Here is a 19,373-nt window from a genome sequence, read left to right as displayed (position 1 = left end):
TGTATTTCAAATGCATTTAATAAAGTACACTCTAGCTGATGGTCCTCTCCTCAGCAGGTCCAGGCACAGAGCACAAAGAGAACGGGGCCTCAGGCATTCGCATCAGGTCACAGTTTTAAATAATTTTAAAACTAGGGCAAGGTGCCAATTCTTACCTCAAGGTGCTACATCCAGATAGACATGTCAGCAAAAACAAAAAGTTTGGTGTATACAGGATGACCATTGATACACACGGCTCCAGAATGAAAGAGTAACTTACTTTTTTAGCCAGAGTTTACCACTTTTGAGTAATAAACCTGGAGCTTCATCTCAGAAGAGTCAACAAGATTAAATTCAGACCTAGTATATAGGACAGCACCATTGAATGTTACCTGAGAATTACACTAGCCTTCTATCTGCTTGTTGTGTCAAAATCAGAAAATCTTGTTGGTGGCTTGTACAAAATGTATTTAAAAACCCCAAAAAACAACCAAACAACCCCCCCCCAACCAAACAACAACAACAAATAAAGTGAAGTGCGACTCCTGTTTCCAGTACAAACCCCTCTTATTTTCAAGCTATGCACCTATGTCAGTGATTTGCAGTTTTTCCCATGGACTAATCAGCCACTTGGGATTTACATAAAGTTGTTTTTCTGTAGATCTTGGAGTTATTTTGATGGCAGTCATGTATCATTTTACAGACAGGAAAACTGAGGAACACAAAGATATGACTTGGTCACGTGTCAGAAGACAGCACGTTTCTATCTCCATTCCTTTCCAGGACCTCTCTTCAGAAGAGAGGCAGGATCATAGCACAGTCTTGATTTTGTGCAGTTCACCTACTGCAGACAGATTTTTTGAGTCCCAGCTTAGGGCAAAAAAGTCTACTGCTGGCTAGTTTACAACACACCAGACCTTAGCAACACAGAGGTCCTTGGCTTGTTGCAGGCAGGCAGGCCTGCTTGTTTTCAGCAACAGCATGGTCTACTCAAGCTGCCCACGCATGTATGATGAACTCATCACAAAAGCAATCAAGCATTAATTTGGTCAATCATTCCTGTCACAGAGAATCCAGTTCTCCAACTATATTATTTGATGCAAGTCTCCAGCTAAACTGAAGGACAGAAAAAATACCTCAAAGATACCAGTTTACAGAACAGAAGTAAAATAATTTAGATATTGACCTTTCCATACTTCTTTTTTTTTCTTTTTTTTTTTAAGAAAAGGTTAGCCAATAGTTAAGCAGAACCAAAAATAAAAAGCATTAAAAAATTAAATCATGTATCTTCCAGGCATTATTAATAAAAAGACAGACCACCCTCCAATCCTTCTCATTTATAGGAGTATTTATTTGGAGTTTCTATTAGGCTGCTGCATGTACTGCGTGCATCCTTCTTCACTGAAGAAGAGCCTTTTTGAAGCATCACTTGACTTTGTTTTAAATATCTTGCTATGGTTTCCATTTTAGTTCTGTGAGATGATTATTTTCTCTCAAACTGAAGTTATACAGCAGTTAAAAATGCTGATGGCTTAACTGGTTTCCTTTTTTTTTTCTCCCCTCTCCACAGCAGCCCTGAGGGGGTTTAACTCTTTCTGCAGCACTGAAATCCTGCTTTTGGAGTTCAATGTTTAACTCTCGCTGGGAGACTCATAAATATTCGGAGTCACTCTCTCCCTCTCTGTTTGATTAGGAAATGAGCCTTTAACTCAATGTAATCCCCAAGCCATTAACAAAAAAGCCCTCAACAGCTCCACTATTAGAATTTCACTCCTAACCCACAGAGGATTGAATTAGATTAACATAACTACCCGCAATCTGAGTTTATTTTCTGTGCCAGATAGAAATGTGTCTTCAGGAAAGGAAAAGAAGAGAGCTGGAGAGCAAGCATAGCATAATGAAATGTAAAAATAGAGAGATGAGAAATAGATGGACAGATGTACAGGTGAAGCGATAAAAAAAGGCAAGAGAGAGAGATAGCTACATAGTCTTTAATAACTGGCTGCTGGCTTTGGGGGGTTTATTCAGAAGGCCCCTCAAAACACAGAATTGCTTCAAGAAAAGTATTTTTATCTTGGTGGTGTTTACTTCATATTCCCAGGGATTTACAGTGAGACACCTGAGCATGCTGTACTCCAGACACCTGTGCAGCAGATTTGGCACAGGTTTTATTTATAATTCCCAAGAGATGTCATACTCAGCAATGAAAGGAGAGGCGTGGAAAAGAGAACCTGCATGTCAATCATTACTTTGCAGTCAAAGAAACAAATAAAACAAGGATGAAACAAAAGATGTTTGTTATTTGTTTTTTTAAGGAACGAAAAAAAATCATGCAAGAGCATGTGTACAGTAAGTCAGTTTGGAGGTTGATAGGGTGTTCAGTCCACAAAATGTGAATCATTAGAGAAGCAGAAACTAAATAACAAACACTTTCTACCACATAATGCATCAGTCTTACTTTTAACCACAAGTAACTCCCTTCCTCCAAATAAGTGGTCCTATAAACCATTGATTGGCATGCCACAGGACAGTAAGTGCTTGTTATTTTTTTTCCAATGCAGTAATAAAAAGATATGTCAGGGCAAAAGACCCACACACAGTTGAAAGGGAAGGATGAAGTCCAGCAATTATGTGGACGCAACTACTGAATTATCCAAATAAATTCTTAAGACTGAATCCCTTATACTTGGTGGACTTCTTTGGGAATGATCAGATTTCTGCAAAAATGTATGGTAAGTGAAGGAGTTTTTTTGCAGTAGTTCCCTAGCATAGTCATGCTGATATTTCTTTGTGTGTAGACAAGAAAATATATTTTTTCAGTGATGTCTCTTGGTTTTCAATTTTTAGGGGGACCTCAGACTAGCTATATGATAGATTGTTAGTTACAAAGTCAGCAATTTTATTCCTTTAATGCCTCTCAGAAAAATCTGCTCTCCCTTTATTACACAATAACATTGCATTATCACAGAGAAAAATAAATTTAATATCATGGCAAAACAAACAAAAAAGGGACTTAAATAATTTAAATACATTCATTTTTAAGTAACATAAAAAGCCTCAATAATCAAAATGAAGTTTCATGTGATGAGAATGATCAGTCTCACAGTTTTGTTTTATCTGGGGGAGGGAAGCTTCATAGCAAGCGGTGTGTTGTAATGATCTTTTTGGGCATTATTTGGGTATGTTAATTGGGTATGTTAATTTACCTTGTTTATCCACATTGCCTTCCTTATATAGGAATTCTAGCTGAATGATACAGTATTCATATCAATGGCTAAAAACTTAGAAAGTATTAATTTGTGGTCAGTATTTTTTGTTCCTAGAACTTAACCTAAATGCTTTGAGTATTATAAAATGTACATCAAAGAAATGGAAAATAAAGGACTAAAGAACAAGCCTATTTTTCACCTTTCTACAGTCAGTCCAAGTAATTCATCTATCGTGTTTTTCTCAGGACTTGATATTTTAACTGTGAGACAGCTCTCGTTTTCTTATCCTGTTTTTATTAGACACTTGTTCCTCCAAATTATTTTAAGTTTAGCTTCATTTTATTTGTTGTTACTTTTAAATTGGCAGGGGAGGAATTTTTTAGAACATATATTTAATTAGAAATTTATACTAAAAAACTTAACATACCAAAATTAAAAATTGTAATATTGATGGTTTTGGGGGTAGACATAATACAGGAAATCAAGGTCATTTTTCTAGACTTAAAAATAAATAAACCCCCTACATTTTGTAAAAAGATGTAACACAAACATCTGAGACAAAAATATGAAACAAGAAAAACCTCTTTTATTTTGACAAAAATATTATACTAAAAGCTACTAAAAAACCCCAATTGCTGACTAGTTATTGTTCTCCCTCTCTTCATATTTGTGTTAACAAAAATACTCTAAAAATATACCATTGTGCAAACATTTTGCATCTCGGCTGCTTTAAAGCAAACACCTCATTGACAATGAGAGAGTAAGTTCCTTCTTTGATTGTGACTGTGCCGACTTTGCAAAGACTTGCACCCCTCTTTTGTCATTGAAGAGACTTCAGTTGCTTTGGGACTTTTAAAATTAAAGAAACATCAACTGCTCAATGATAAATGCCTTCAGTAAAAGCAAAATTTCATTTCATCTCCCTGATAAGAGAAGATTTGATATGAAGCTGGGGGGTGGGTTTTTTTCTAACAGAGGAAAGGGTGTCGCTTGATTCTTTTAAGACAGGACTGCTGAAGTTTCCAGGTTTGCCTTTACCAGCATGGGATAAATAGCACCTGTCCTTGGTAAGCCCTTAAGCAGAGTTATGTTATACATTGACCTTTTTGGAATGCCAGCAAACCTGACCGTTTCTATTCCCAAAACAAAACTGTTCCACTCAAACTTTCATTTGCTTATTTCCAGAGGAAAAAGCCACACTCAAATAGTGAAACTGCCTGATTTCTACAAAGTTCTGAACCAACTCCTCTCCTTGTGGGTCGCACTGACCTTCCTCTGACAGTGTGAAAATAGAAAAAAAATTATTACCTTTAACTATATCAAGATGCTGCCATAATTTTTAGACCAGATAAAAGGGTTGGTGCAGAGCAACATTTGAATCCAAAAAAAAAAAAAAGCCACAAACCAAAAAACAAGCCCAAAAATGCAATAAAAGGTAGAAGTTCACTACTTACATGCTGCGGGCTGAGAGATGAGGCTCGAGGCTGGAGTAGAATTTCCCTTGCCCTCAGGTGTTTCTAATTGCTGATTAAATATCTTTTGGTTCTGCCTGCACCAGCCGACAGTCCCCTCTGCGTCTCTGCCTCTCTTTGTGACTAGGACACAGTACTCTGAGTCCCAACCTATAAATAGATCCCAGCTCTGTGATTGATATAACAGGCAGCTGACAAAAAAAAAAAAAAAAGAAAAGAAATAACCAGGTCTTAAGCAAGGCAGCAAAAGCTGGGCTTTTAACTCTGCACTGTGCCCAGGGAGGAGTCCCCCACAGTCACCCGTGGGCATCAGAAAGAGAAAGTGCAAGGCAATTACTTTCCCAGCAGCATTACAGCAACTTGAGGCATGTAAAGTAAATGAACAAAATTCAATGCATAAAGGAGAGGGAAAGCACAGCTAGCAGACTGCATCCAAGACTTTTGCAATTTAACAAAAATAAATGCCATTTTAAAAACAAGTTGGGAATTCTGACACAATGAGAGAGGAGTTCAGAGATGAGTTCTGGGGGTTGGTCCAGGCATGCTTGTATTTCTGCTGCAGAATAAACTAGTGGGTAGGTTGGCAATTTAACAGCTTGTCAGTCTACTTAGGGTCTCTGCCTACAAACACTATTTGATGCAAACAAAACTCAGGGCAGTGATTGTACCTCCCCTATTGACTCAGCAGAAGTTACTTAGCACTCAAGAACCTGAACCCTCATTCCTGCTTCTGTCCTTCGCTGCCAGGAGAAAATGACGAGTTACAGATATCAGCAAAGCTCTTTTACAGATTGAGGGCGAGCTGGGAGCCCACCATCTGGGCAATGACTTGAGAGAACACATCACAAATGCTTCTGCCGTGGTCCTCGTTAATAGATGTAGGGGTAATGGTGCTGGATTTTCCCATATGTTCCCATATTTCCCCATATTTTCCCATAACAGGTTCTCCTGTTAGAGGCACAGTCAGGCAAGCCCAATAACATTTCCAGCCTGCAGCTGGTTCTCCAAGCCTGCATCAGCTTCTAGATATTCATGATCTCCAGTAGAACCTTAATGACTAGGCAGTTTCATAGCAAAAGGACTCAAAGGCAAGGCAGCTTCTGATAAATACCAGGGAAAGAGTGGGGAAGAAGAGGGAGAACAGTAGGCAGAGGGAGGCAAAACAGCTTTTACTATGCTGCTACCTTTGGCAATATCTCCTACGATCAACCCTAGGACCATGCCCAGCTCTGCTGGCAGAAGTACTAGCGCAGAGAGAGTACCATATCTACCAGCCTTCTTTTCAACATACTGCTAGGCTTGCTTGAGCTGAGATGGTAAAGAAATGGCGAACTTATAAAGAGGAGCATAAAATCCTTAGGCACCAAGCCCATGCTGAACTCCATGGTTCTTTGGCTCAGTGGCTAACAGTACCTGAATAATAATAATAAGCTAGTTTAGGCATGTCTACACCACACTGCAGCTGCTGCTGTTGCTGGAATAAAGTAAGTCAGTTCAACAAAAGCAGCTATCCCAAAGCAAGCCAAGGACCCATCACATCATAGTCAAGATCTCAGTTCAGCTGGAGCTATTGATTATGTAGCAAGAAAAAGTAATTTCCTCTTTTTGGGCCAAATCCTACTGCATGCTTAACTCACTTCTTGCCAGCATATTTTGTGTCTAAGCTGTTAGGATTCAGTCAATGAGTTTTTCAAAAAAAGTCCTTTTTGCAGGACAGGGGCCTGATGAAGCACTGGGCAAAGACTCATGATATTTAGTTATTTTCCTCAGCTGAGCTACTGCCCTGTGTGAAGTCTGGCTTGTCACTTTATTATGGCTGCATATCCCCCAGCTTTAAAAAAACCAAGAGATAACAATACTTAATACTGTGCTTTAAAGCACTTTGATATCTACAGATTAAGACCTAGAAATGAAGAAGGGGAAAATAGAAAAGTATCTGACAGGTTGAACTCCAGTGTGGAAACACACCATCAATTGTCTGCTGGATTCTGGTCCTTCACCTAGTTGAATCAGATCTCAGATCAAAAATTACCTGACAAACAAAGAAAAATTTTATTTCTGTCCTCTCATTTGGGCTGACTATTACAAGATATTTTGGGCTTTAATACTGAGAGTTGTAAAACATTTTACATTTCCCATTGCCATAGGAAGGAATTTTAGATGCTCAATACACAGAATAATCAGACTGAGACATAGTAGAACAAGGTCCCAAAACATGGGCACCTAAATCCAAATCTTTTGAAAAACTCAGTTTTAACAAAGGCATAGTCACATAGATCCTGAATGTGTTACCACTTTCAGACTGTTCTTTGCTGTTACATATTGCTGACATCTAAAGTTCTTCAAATACCACTCTGTCAAGCTTTGTGTTTTATAAAGCAGGATCATCCCTGCCCCATCACACTGTTATAGGCCAAACTGATACCACTGTGGGAAAGCCCACAATGTAGTCTAAATCACAAGGACACTTTAGGCATATCTCAAGCAGGTAGCTGGAAAGCTCTATTCAGTTCTTAGGTCCATGTCCAGTGCTTATCATTGGCATCCCATATCCATACAGTAGAGCAAGACCTGGGCATACACTTTCTGCATAGAGAATGAAGGGATGAGGACTTGACAGCATGCCACAGTTAGCTAGTGTGAATGAACCTTGAATGGAGTCAGCATTCCTCCATCCTTCCTCTCTGCCTTTAGACAGCAGGATGTATGACTTTAACTGCTCCCCAGTGGGGTACTCAGCGATCCAGAGAAGATCTGCTTTAGATAAAACTTCAAACACAAGATCCCTACCCCCACTGCCAGCACTCTTGTGCACAAACACCACTTAATTCCAGACTCCAGACTCAGGGCGAGGCAGGGAAAGAATCCAACAGCAGAGGCCATAAGACTGAATGCCCACTTAAAACACTGCAAAAAGAAAGCCAGAAGATTTCAAAAGCACCTTCAAATACATTAAAAATAAAAAATAGGGAAAAACATCAACATTGGTAACTTGTAGACTCTATAAAGGCTCAACTCTTTTTTTGAGGCACAAAAGTTCAAGACGTTGTAAAGTGCAAGTGCACCTTTACAGTATTTTCTACTTGTGGTTTGGGAAGGTATTTTTAAAATGTTTCTTGCTAGGGACATTTTCATCATATGCCTGTCTTTCAGTCTCAGATTCTCAAGTCTATGGCAGAAGTAAAATCTCAGAACTTAATTTTCTTCAAACACAGTTTGAGCCTTGCACATATAAATCTGGGCAGAATTCATCCAGGTGCATATAAGCTATTATAGAGGAATGCAAAATATAGTTTCCTTTTAATGACAAAGAAACCCAAATATTCACAGATACGTTTTTTATATAGGGACAAAGCAAAAAAATTTGAAGCTTGAAAATACTGATCCAATCAATGGAGTCTTCCAATTCCCTGAACCCACACGTTAAACCACACAGATAATCTTTATCCCTTCTCCTGTGAGTCTCAAGGTGCTTTGGTGCACATTTTATTTACATGCTGTAAGTTTAGAGCTCAGAATCACTGCTGCTTTTAGATCAGGAAATGCAGGTAGGAATATAAGTATTAAAAGATAAACTGAAAGTCAGCTCTGCAGTTTCCAAGGCTAGCAACAAACTATGAAGAATAATTGTAACACACAAGAAAATATTTCTTCATCAGAGTCACACTACTTTGAAAGAGCCTAACAAACCCAGCATTTCTGAATAGCTGTGTTAGTGCTCTGATGGCTTTAGTGAGGTGTGAATTGCACAGATTTCAAATAGGGACTACTTAAACACCAAAAAAGATACTATAAAATGATAAATTTTTTTACATAAAGGACATTAACATCGAAAAACCACTTTTCCAAGACTGTGAAAATAACAAAATAAGACCTAAAAGATAAAAGAACGAAAAAGTTTGAGTAGCAACTGTCTTCTGAATGCTTGGCACACATAGTACGACTCTCAGATCTGATTTAATAGGTAGTTAAATATACTATGCATTTTGATATAAAGCGGATACTCTGAAAAATGGTATGCTCAAGAGGGAAATGCTGATATTATTGCTAGAAGTTTAGCTGTTCTATTTCCTTACTTCATTTTAATGCTGCAAACGTCATATTGTTTCAACGTTCTTCTCCTGTGCTACCAATATCCATAGCCGGAAATTTTTTTTGCACACACTGAAGCCAAAGTTCATATGTTTGCATCCAGTTTTTTCATGTACCCTCTGGATGGTGCATACCATGTTGCCGTGTCAAGTCTCTGCCATCAGCAGGGGAAGCTACACTGCTCGGTTAATACTCTCGTAAACTTTGCTCCTTCTTTAGTTCCTATATATTTTGCTATTTTTCAGGAATGTGAATATGGCTAAGATTTTAACAGAAGTCCCCTACCAGATTTAGCTATTCCAGCTAAAGATGTCCCCACTCTCCAGCTGCCTGCCAGCTGAAGATTAGGACTCTAATAGCTCTTTGGCAGAGGGAAACCTGCAAACTTTAACAGCTACAAGTAAAACACGTCAGGCTAGGAATAAGGAACTTTCCTGGTTTAGGCAGCACTCAAATATATTATTTCATTTTCAGAGCTGAAGACAGAGAAAAGTCTTCACCTGGCATAGCTATTTGTAGAATTACACTGTGGAGAGGCACCATCTGTGGCTGCTCAAGCAGAGGTTATGCCATTGGCTTCAAGAAGAACAAGAGCAAGCACAGAGGAATGCTCCTCTCCCTTGTTTTGCTGAGTCCACCAGTAATAACAATGCACTAATGAAAAATAGCTTGGCTTGAGCAACAAAACACATACCAGAGTGCGTTCAGAGACTATTCAGAGCAAGCATTCAGTTCTACATGTACACATAGAAATAAAATCTGATTAAACTAAAGTCTGCAAGCAGTAGGACAATCATATGCTACATTACATTTGAACACACTACCTTTTGTCAGTCTATCATGTAGAGTATGATAACACACTCCCTTCTACCTTTGCCTCATTTAGATCCCTCCTAAACTTTCACTACTACTGCACAGCCTTTGCCTAAAAGAGCTTGTGTGTTAACACCCAGCAAAAATCAAAAAACGAAAAAAAGATTTCTTGGGTGTACTCCTGCCTAAATTATGTAACCACGATATTTGCTCACTGGAAACCACCATCACCCCCTTCAAACTGCACGCTGCAATGAATTTCTCCAATGCTGGGCTGTCAATTCCATCGTTTGTGCAAGTACATTCTAAACATTCAATTTGCTGTGGATGCTTTGCAGAAACTCCTCACTGTTGTTGTTGTTCAGGACCTTGTTTAGCACCAGCAAGTCCACACCTGTGCTGGCAGGGCATTAGCTGTGCACTCAGACAAATCTCAAAGCGGCCCGGCAGCCTACTAAGGTCGGCTTCAGGCAAGAGATACTGTTTCATGTTCTCAGTGACCTTGGCCGTGGTGGGAGAGGAAAGGAAGCATGTTAAGCTGTCATAAAAGAGCTGGTAGCAGTTTTGATAGCAGGAGAAGGAGGACAGAGTGAGATTTAAGCCAGTTCTGGTGCCAGATCAGAGACCAGGATTGCCAGAAAGAGCTTCCCCTTGGGTTCTTGTTTTAATTCAAATTCCTTCAGACAGCTTCTACAGAACCCAAACAACTCTGTTATAACCACAGACAGGCCTAACCATGATGTCTGGCTCCAGATCTAAACTCCTTACAGCCAGACTGTTAGCTCAGCTCTCCAGAAAAATCATCACCATTTTCCAAATGTGAGTGTCAGGGGGGCTATTAGTGCTCTCTCTTCTCTCCAGGGAAAGGTTTCATACTCTTTGTGTGTCTTGCTCGATTAAAAGATACATTTTTAAAATAAAAAAGAAGGAAGATAACTGATTAAGTTCCTCAAAGGAAGAGGATGTTCTGTCTGCAGCCAAGGAATAAGCTTTTCCAGGAGAAGCCCTCTGCATGCAAGCTATGCGATGTGCAACATAAGTTCCGCAGCTTCCAAAGAGAGGAAAGACCAGTTTTGCAGTGGTTCTCTCCAAAGCAACACCATCCATCTCAGTCCTGCCTCATCTCCCAGCCACATTAATTGTGTCTGAAAGAGCCCTCAACCCTGCCCTGAGGCTGGAATTCTCTCTGGTCTGAAGGAGAAGGTACAGCTCCTGCCCTTGCAAAATACCATCACCCAAGTGTCACTCAGTGTATCCACATCAGGTGTCTGTGACCAGGTGCTCACTGTGGGGTGGCTGCAGGGTGGTCTTTGTGAGGAGTGGCCGGGGCTGCCCTGTGCTGGACACGGACTGTTCCAGAAGGTTCCAACCAACACACCACAGGACACAGCTGAGCCCCTCAGCCAAGATGGTAGTTGGTGCTTGGGGAAAATGTGTTTAAGAGAGGGAAGAAAACACCACACAGGTGAGGAGTGAGAAATGGCTCCACAGACACCCCAGTCAGAGTAGAAGGAGGGGAGGAGGCTCTCCAGGTGCCGGAACAGACAGTCCTCTGCGCCCCTGCCGAGATCACGGTGCAGCAGGTGGATATTTCTTGTAGGAATTGTAGCTTGCAGCTGGCTAAGATCAACCCACCACAATGTCTCACAAGAGATAGAAAAAATCTGCTTCGTTCAGTAGCTCTCCCTTTGCACCCAAGACCTAGGCAAGCAAGTGCTCCTGGCAGGTGATCTTGGCTGATGTTGCCAGGGCTTCTGTGCCAGGCTGGATATGCCACAGGGACAGGTAGGAAGAATATAGGCCACCTAAAATAACCCTGAACAGCATTAGTAACTGTCTTGATACTATGGGAGAGACTATTCTCCCACAGATTACACCAAAACCCTACCTACAACTCCTGACTGATGAGGAAATTAAACCATTGTGTTTGGGAGGTACTTAAGGGCACACATGACTTTCACAAACACAGCAATGTGTATGTAGGTGCCTGCCTCAATTCCCTCACTGGCAATGAAGTTCTACCATCATAATATCACTCCCTCACTGTGGGTAAGCCAAACACAGAATGGCAAGCTAAGCATTACCCTCACAGAAGTCTCTCTAGCACATAAAGCTACGACAAGGTTCACTTGCACCCCTACGGGAACGGGAATCTGCATTTCCAGCTAAAGCCTCACAGCTCTGTGCCATCTAAAACCACTTCTGAATGCACTCTATCATTGGAGGCCCTTGGCAGAGAGCTGTAAGCCCTTGTAATGTGTTGAATGTGCACAGACCCAGGTAGTATCCCTCTCTCCATTGTCTCTCTTTCTTTAGGCTAACCATAGCAAGTTCTGATGAGCTTTGGCTCAGCTTCATTTTAGCAATCTAAGTGAGGTGGTTTCCCCCTCTTTAATGCAATTCTGTTGCAGTCTCCTTTGCCTCCTCACTTCATCAGCTCAAGTCCTTTTTCATCTCAGCATTGCCAGTCACCTGTGAAAGCTCTCCTGACCAGGACAATTCCTATCCTGCAGCCTGGAGTGCCTTAAAACTCAGAGTATTTTCTCTTCAAGACAGTGGAGAGAGGAAAGGGAAAAAGGGCAAGAGCCTTTTCTTTCAAAGTAGTTACCCATATATGCAGTAAAAAAGGGTTTCGCAAAATGGTTTAGCGATCCCTTCCTCTGCTCTCCGGGCCATCAGAAACTCAGTTCCTCAGCACTGAGCTCATCCCAGACGGAGGAGCAAGGCTACAGCACACAGAGAGTGGACAAGCTGCAGGGGAAGTCTGCGTAGCTGCAGAGCTTTACTGCTTGATTCAGTCACTCAGGATTTGGTCTGAGGATGCTTTGTGCTGAGAGAACATTGAGAGGGGGCCACACACATGGTCCCAGTAGAGAGAGAGGTGGCAGCATCAGGGAGTGCCAGGATAAGGTGCCAGGTGCTCAGGCAAGAACACCACAACTGTCCCCACAGCCAGACAGAGCCACATGCTGCCAGCCAACAGCCTGCAAGGTTGAGAAAGAGCCAAAACTCCAACAGTTTCTCTGCCAACAGTCTTGGCATGCTCCCCCCCTTCTCCCCTTCTTGCTCCTGGAAGTGCTATGGGTCACTTCTGGGCACAAAGATGTCCTGCAGTTCATGACAGGTATTCAAAGCTGCTGGAACCTGAGCTGGAGAACAGGTATAGCACAGTCTATGGCAAGCTATATTGTCCTCCATACTCCTGTCCTCCTCCCCACCGCCCTCCAATCCCCTGTAAAAAGATTTCTCATTTGCCAAAGTTTAACAGTGAGGAGGGGAAAAATATCTGTCAAATTCTTAACCTCAATTGGATTTACCAAAAGCCCTTTGGAAACAGCTGCTTGAGGAAGATTTCTGTCGAGCCCGTGTTCCAGATGCAGACATTTGGTTGCTCGGTTCCTTGTTGCCGCTTTAGTCTGTACTTTTGCCACACCTGGACCTGTCCTCACCTGGAATAACCAGTCCCTTCCATGGCTTCTGCCTAAGGCCCTGCTGCTGTTGGGAGGTGAGGCCCAGCTCCTCATCTGTTCCCTCCCTTGAGGAATGTGTCACGGCATGGCCTCACACACACTCACTCATACATGGCCTGTCTGCGACTCCCCACTGAGCATAGAGAGGAAGATCTAAAGCAATCACAGTAGCTTCTTCCCTGACACATCATGTACCAGAAAACTGTCCTGTGCTTACAAGCTTGGGGAAAAAACCTCCTTTATCACTTCTGTGCGAAAGTAAGCTCTGTGCCAGAAGTGTTGGATGCTGTGTGTTTGCGAGGCAGGGTGGCAGTATCAAAGCACTTTACAGCCAGGTAACAGGAACTCCAGGAGAAGTCCCATTTTTGTGTCACACAGCGAATAAGGGTACATTAGCAAAATGAAGTTATAAGCAGCTACTTAAGCATGCTCTGAACAAGCTGGTTTGGATTTTAGCAGAAAGGTAGCCTCATTCATGTGGACTTTGTATCCAGATGAGATCCAGGCTATATTAATTCAAATGCAGAACACCATGAGATTGTATCTGAGTTATCATTGCACGCTGTTCTCCTGTGCCCTGTAAATACACCTTTAGTATAGATGAGAACAGAACCTCTCTCTTTTGAATACATCAGGTGCCTTGCCATGAGATCCTGGGATACATTTGCCTCGTGAAACCCCATGGAAACTTGCAGGACAGACTAACACTTTCTTTTTGGAAGCCTGTTCTCCAAAGCTGTTGTGCTACATATGCATCATTCTCCCAAAGAAATTTTTTCTTGCCACATTATCAGATGACACAATTCACATTTTTAAATGTGTAGAAATGGGATGTTAGAAAATATACGGTCTGTAGAAATGTTTTCATGTTTCCTTCTTAAGTTTTCATAAAAAGCAGATCATGTTTAAAAAAAAAGTTAATTTATTTTTCACTTTCTCACTGGTCACTAGGCAGAAAATAAGGCTCTAATTTGGAGGCAGGTGGATTGCTGGTTGTAGCCATGGGGTATTTCATATTTCTCAACTGTATTAGCAAATTTCCCTAGAAAATACTCTCCTAAATCTCAGTGGTTCTCTTACAAAATTTAACAAAACACTGAGTTTTTGAGGAATTATTTGGAAATCTTCTATGTTAACTACTATTGTTCTGAATGGTGGAACTAATTTGGAGAAATTATTACTCACTCTGGAAAAATTTAACCAAAGTGCAAACAAGCAAAAAAGACTTGACACCAAAAGCCATGAGGAAGCAGTCCCTTGCCCTGAACTGCTCACCAGGTTCTCCATAAATGCAAACTCTTGTTACAGCTCCTTTTTCAGAATTTGTGAGTCTGTGCAGGGAAACTGCTTCTGCATTGGTACATTATGGTTGCAAAATGTTACCTATTATCCTTGCAAACATTGTTAAGTGAGTAATGGACAGCCTCAGTGGTCCACGTAATGGCAACACTGTAAATAAAATCCATTCAGCCATTACCTTTATTAAGTGGTACAGAACAAGCAAAAAGCAAGTTCATGGACAAAAACGTCATTAAGGTTATGCGATGACAGAGATGACTACATAGGTACTGTTCATCTCTGAGACTTCGTGTTTCCAGATGCCTCATAAATGATAATTTTTAATTCAACTAATTACAGACACGCTGTGGTGACTCCCCAGACAGACTTGTAGTTCTTTTAGGTTATTGTTGTTATTATTATTATTGTAAGCACTATTCAGAATCTAGGCCCTTTGACACTAAGCACCACCCATATGTAAGTATGCAAATATGATCTTTACTGAAAATACTTTGTAATTTGAGGCCTAGTCAGCATCATTTTTGTAACTATCCCACTTCACAGAAATGGTTTTACAGAATATTGCACTGAACAAAGTTATGTAACTATAACCACATTTATGTTAGTTAAGCTTACATCTCCAAAGAAGCCATGCTGAACTAAGTATGCCATACTAAAGTAATATTCATGCCAGAACTGTACCAGTTTGACTATACTGGGATCCAAAATCACAGTGAAAACAGTATTCAAAGAGTCTAATGAAAACTGGGGGCACACATAAGTTAGAGGGCAGAAAATACCATCAGTACAGACATAAGCAATTTTACATCTGCACTTCAACTTAACTCCTTTAAGAATCTTCTATCTGAAACAAAGATGCCTTGTTTCCAATAGCTTTCTCTGTTGTGTTTGACTGGCTTTTTAACTGCATTATACTGAGGCTGCACTGTTACTCACCTCTCGTTAAATTCCAGGGAATCCACATGAATTATGAGCATTATGAAAGTCCAGAAAGAAGGAAGCTCATGCCTTACTATTTGCTAGAGAATCTGCAAGAGACACTGACCAACCAATGGATCCTCTAATGCACACACAGTAAGATGTGAGCCTCAACTGAACCCTTCTGTAATTGGGGCATTTGGACAGTCCCTGTCCCATGTGGATTTCCTGGACTCTAATAAGCTTGAGCTCATTCTGTAGTCTTTCCCTAAGGTATAATAATAAGGTCTCTACCTGTCACCTATTTCATGTAACTTGTGTGAACTTAATACCTTGCAGATTTCTGACTGGGTGCAAAATGCATTTGAAATTAGATAACAGATTCAAAAGTTACACAGACTTACCCAGTGCAATTACATTCTCAGTATTCCATTCAAAAAGCAGGCCTAACAATAAATTCAAGTTAAACTGACAAGACATTTTTCTAAGGAACACAATGATCCCTATTTAATTTTCTTTAAAAAAACCTCCAAAAACGAAGAAACAAACAATACCCACAATCAAACAAGGCAAAAAAGAGCTGGATATGGAATCAGGACCCCTCACCTGTGCAGTACTCAGCTTTCTCCTGCTTCACTCTTGTGCTGCCGTATCCCTCCTTGCTGTTGAGTATATCCCACCTCAACCCTGCTCTGACTTGTATGGAGCATAGGAAGAGAGTAGGCAAGGGTTTCATGAGTGCTCCTGGATTCTGTGACTGGTGGCAGATTCAGGGCCAACAGTTTCCTTGGCCCTCAAGATACGCATGGGCTAGCAGCAATCTTTCACATGCTGATAAATTGTCACTATTATGCACAAACCTCTGGAATTGAAAGCCAAATTATCCTTCTAGGTTTAATGCCTCTCTTTAGAAGTTTCTCTGTTTCAAACCACCTCTGTTCACTCTAGATCTCTTAGGGCTTGAGGATTTGACATGATGATGGTAGGTTGCAACCTGGATAGCTTTTTTCCTTCCATGCTATATTACTCCAAGGAGGGTTGGTAGATCCTCTGCGTGTTCTGAATTCAACTTCCTACTAGACAGGTTTCTTGGAAGAAAATTCAGCAGACAGCTACATTCTCTAGAGTCAGATCATAGGATAAATAGCTCTGGACTGTGCTGGTCCCATATGAGGTATCAATGCTGTGTCTTTGTCTTATCACTCCACTCCTCCTCCTTTGCAAACCCAAAACACTTTCTCTGAATAATCACAACTGCACTGATTTCTTCCCTCTGCAAGGGAGCCTGGAGCCTGCATTGGTATTTTTAGGTAACCCACTTGCTCCGTTTTCTTTCCCCTCTGTGAATAGATCCTTCACTTATTCTAACCCATACTGCCACATACATTCCTTGTCTCTTTCTTGGTTCTGGCACTCTTGGAACTGTAAATGCAGCACCTACTGCTTAGATACTGGGCTACACTATCTCTTTATGCTGCATTTTTTGTGTCTGGACTCTCCCAGGGCTGAACACAATATGATCAGAAGGACAGAGCTAGAGACCACAAAAAGACCTTGATAAAAGTGGTTAAAGTATTATACAGAAAGCCAAGCAAATATTCCAATTAGTATTTTATGATTATTCATCAAAGCTGATAAAGATCCCATTCCAAAGGAAGGGGGTAAGAGACCCAGCCAGCCAAGGAAGGTAACCTACAACTGAGGAAGTTTCTCATCCGAATTCTTTCCTGTTTCATAGTGACAGCTGGCATAAAATATCACTGCTCTGACATGAGGAAGCTTTGGTGCCAAATTTGTGAAAGTATGAAAAACAAAACCAGTAACAAGGCAGGATCAGTCAGTCCTTTTGTAGCTGTGTCCAACCCATGCTGCTGCTGTCTCAAAGGAGTTTCCCCTTTGGTTCTAACCATATCCTGGTTTCTCATCCTTCTCATCTTCTGCTTTGGGAATCTTAGGAATGTCGTTTTACATATACCTCTTTCAGCCTGTGTGCTTTGTCCGACCCAAGTCCTTTTTTGCCTCATGCTTTTCATTCTCAATTGCAGTCTTTCAGTTTCTGTTTCCTTTTTATTTTGGCCCACAAACAACCCCCTTCCACAGCATGTCAACAGCAGTGGGAAGTAACCTAATTAATAGTACTTTGATAGGCTACCCCACACATGCACACACCCAGTATCCCACTGGCAATTCAACAGCCCTCTCTCAAGAAAGGAAAATATTTCCATACTAATTAATAACAACATCGGGTATTTCTGGGCAGAAGGATCTGGGATTCCCATCTGGGCCTAGATCTCTCGAGCTGACAGAGCAATTGTACCTCAGAGCACATTTCCTTTTCCAAATCCTTGTGTCATTAACTGCTTATACTGTTCTCTGTATCAAATATTTTCAGCCTGGCTTGTATGTTAGCTGGTATCTCTGCAGCTGACTTCAGGCTGAATTCCTTCAGCACTCAGACTGTGTCTCTCATTTAGCACATAGCATTTATTCACTTATTCAGAAACCAACATTGCTTCCCTTCTCTGTTCTCCATCAGGATTCACATGAACCAAGGACCTTTCCATGCTGTGGTTCTCAAAGGACACAGGTGCTACAAGATCCATTTAAAATGTCTCTGCTGCTTGACTTGCCCCGACATCCACTTCCCTGTCTCTGTTTCTGCCACAACCACTCGCAAAAAAATCAAGTGCTGTTTTTGAAGTATTTTACAAAGGACTAGTTCTCAGTGCTGAGTGATCTACAGCACAGATTTTTTCCAGATGTAGTAGGATAGACCCACTCCTGTCTTCACCCAGGAGAAGGGAAATGTAGGAAATGCTTCATTAAGCACTGTGCTCAGAGATGGGATTCCAGAGAAGAGAGGGAGCATATGTGAATTTTGCTGTCCTGTCTTGGAATCACCAGAAAGGAGAGTTATGTCTCCTGCCTCTAGAGGTGACCTGAGACAACATGCCTAGTTGCTTCTTCTGCATCACAGAGGAGCAAAAGAATGAAAACCAAAGAAAGTGTGAGAAACACCAGTGCTTCTGAAAAAATGCAAAAGACAGAAATTTCCCAGTAAGAAAAAACAATACAAGTCCTATACCACCTATCAGCTCCTTAAAGATATGACAAATAAGCAAGAGCATTTCCTAGAAGCCCTATACAGACAGCACTGTGCTAGGGGACAACAGTATTGAAGCCAGCCAGCCATATTCATCACATACACTGGAGGACAGCAGGCTGTCTCCAGGAACTGTTGAAGAAGCAGAAACACCGGCAGCAGCTACAGAAAGGTTCACAGCAAGCAGGAAGATGCCCACAAGCCTGGATCCTTCTCCTGCACAGAGTGAGCTGGAAAAATACTTTCAGATAAGCATTTAGACAAAATAAATGCACAAGGAGCACATTTAAAAAGCAGAGGGACAGTGAAAGGCATCTTCAAAACTGAGTAATAAGGAAGGAACAGTAAAATAGAAAAAAAAGGAAAGGAGGTAAGTGAGGTGCCTCCAGTTGTTCTATCACGGCAGTACTGCCTACACAGCCTCCACTGCATCACATACTCCACATGTCCACTTCCCATGCCAGCCTTCTTCCAAAGACCCTTTTATCCCTCAGCTGCTGTCTAAGCCTCAGTGCATCCTCAGTGTCCTCAGTGCCTGCTTGGCCACGGTATGGCCCAGTCTCCCCCATCTCCAGAAACAACCATCCTTGTACAGCAAAGCACATGTTTCCATCCACAAGGCTGAAAGAAGGAAGGATGGGAGGAATGAAGGAAGAAAGGATCCCTCTTAAAGGAGGGGGAAGAAGGATGGAGACAGAGGCAAATAGGAGGGAGAGTGAAAGGGGCCATAAATTCCCTTCTAATTCCAAATAATTCCGATTACACGGATGAGTAGTTTTCAATCAGAAAGATAATCTCAAAGATAGATGGCAGGATAATTGCTCGTCGGCGCGACGTAAATATTGTGTCGTTTCTATTAATCTCAGCGAATCGGGTGTCAGGGTTGTCACTCATTCATCAAAACAAATTAAAAAAAAACATATTAAAAAAAGAGAGAGATGCTGGAGGGAGGGGGATGTGTATCCAATAAGCAGCTGAAGGCGTGTAAGGTAATGAATGCTGCTTACATGCTGTTTGC

The 19,373-nt window shown here is 41.3% G+C and overlaps 1 protein-coding gene and 1 long non-coding RNA gene across 2 annotated transcripts in view; one reads left to right on the top strand and one right to left on the bottom strand.

The window, feature by feature from the left end:
* ESRRB (estrogen related receptor beta) overlaps positions 1-4,741 on the bottom strand; it is a 130,550-nt gene extending 125,809 nt beyond the window's left edge. The window contains exon 1 of the mRNA XM_017835709.1: positions 4,643-4,741. Coding sequence (XP_017691198.1) covers positions 4,643-4,644 — 2 coding nt within the window. The 5' untranslated portion in view covers positions 4,645-4,741. The remainder of the gene's footprint in view (positions 1-4,642) is intronic.
* Positions 4,742-10,934: 6,193 nt separating this feature from the next.
* Positions 10,935-17,957, top strand: LOC108507585. The gene is made up of 3 exons (XR_001878192.1): positions 10,935-11,030; positions 15,288-15,415; positions 17,789-17,957. It is a non-coding gene; the product is annotated as an uncharacterized LOC108507585 (long non-coding RNA).
* The last annotated feature ends 1,416 nt before the right edge of the window (positions 17,958-19,373 follow it).

This window comes from Lepidothrix coronata, unplaced genomic scaffold, assembly GCF_001604755.1.
Source record: "Lepidothrix coronata isolate B3197 unplaced genomic scaffold, Lepidothrix_coronata-1.0 Scaffold262, whole genome shotgun sequence".
In the NCBI taxonomy this organism is placed as follows: domain Eukaryota; kingdom Metazoa; phylum Chordata; class Aves; order Passeriformes; family Pipridae; genus Lepidothrix; species Lepidothrix coronata.
Note: the sequence above shows the minus strand (reverse complement) of the source record. Positions and strands in the feature narration are given on the sequence as shown.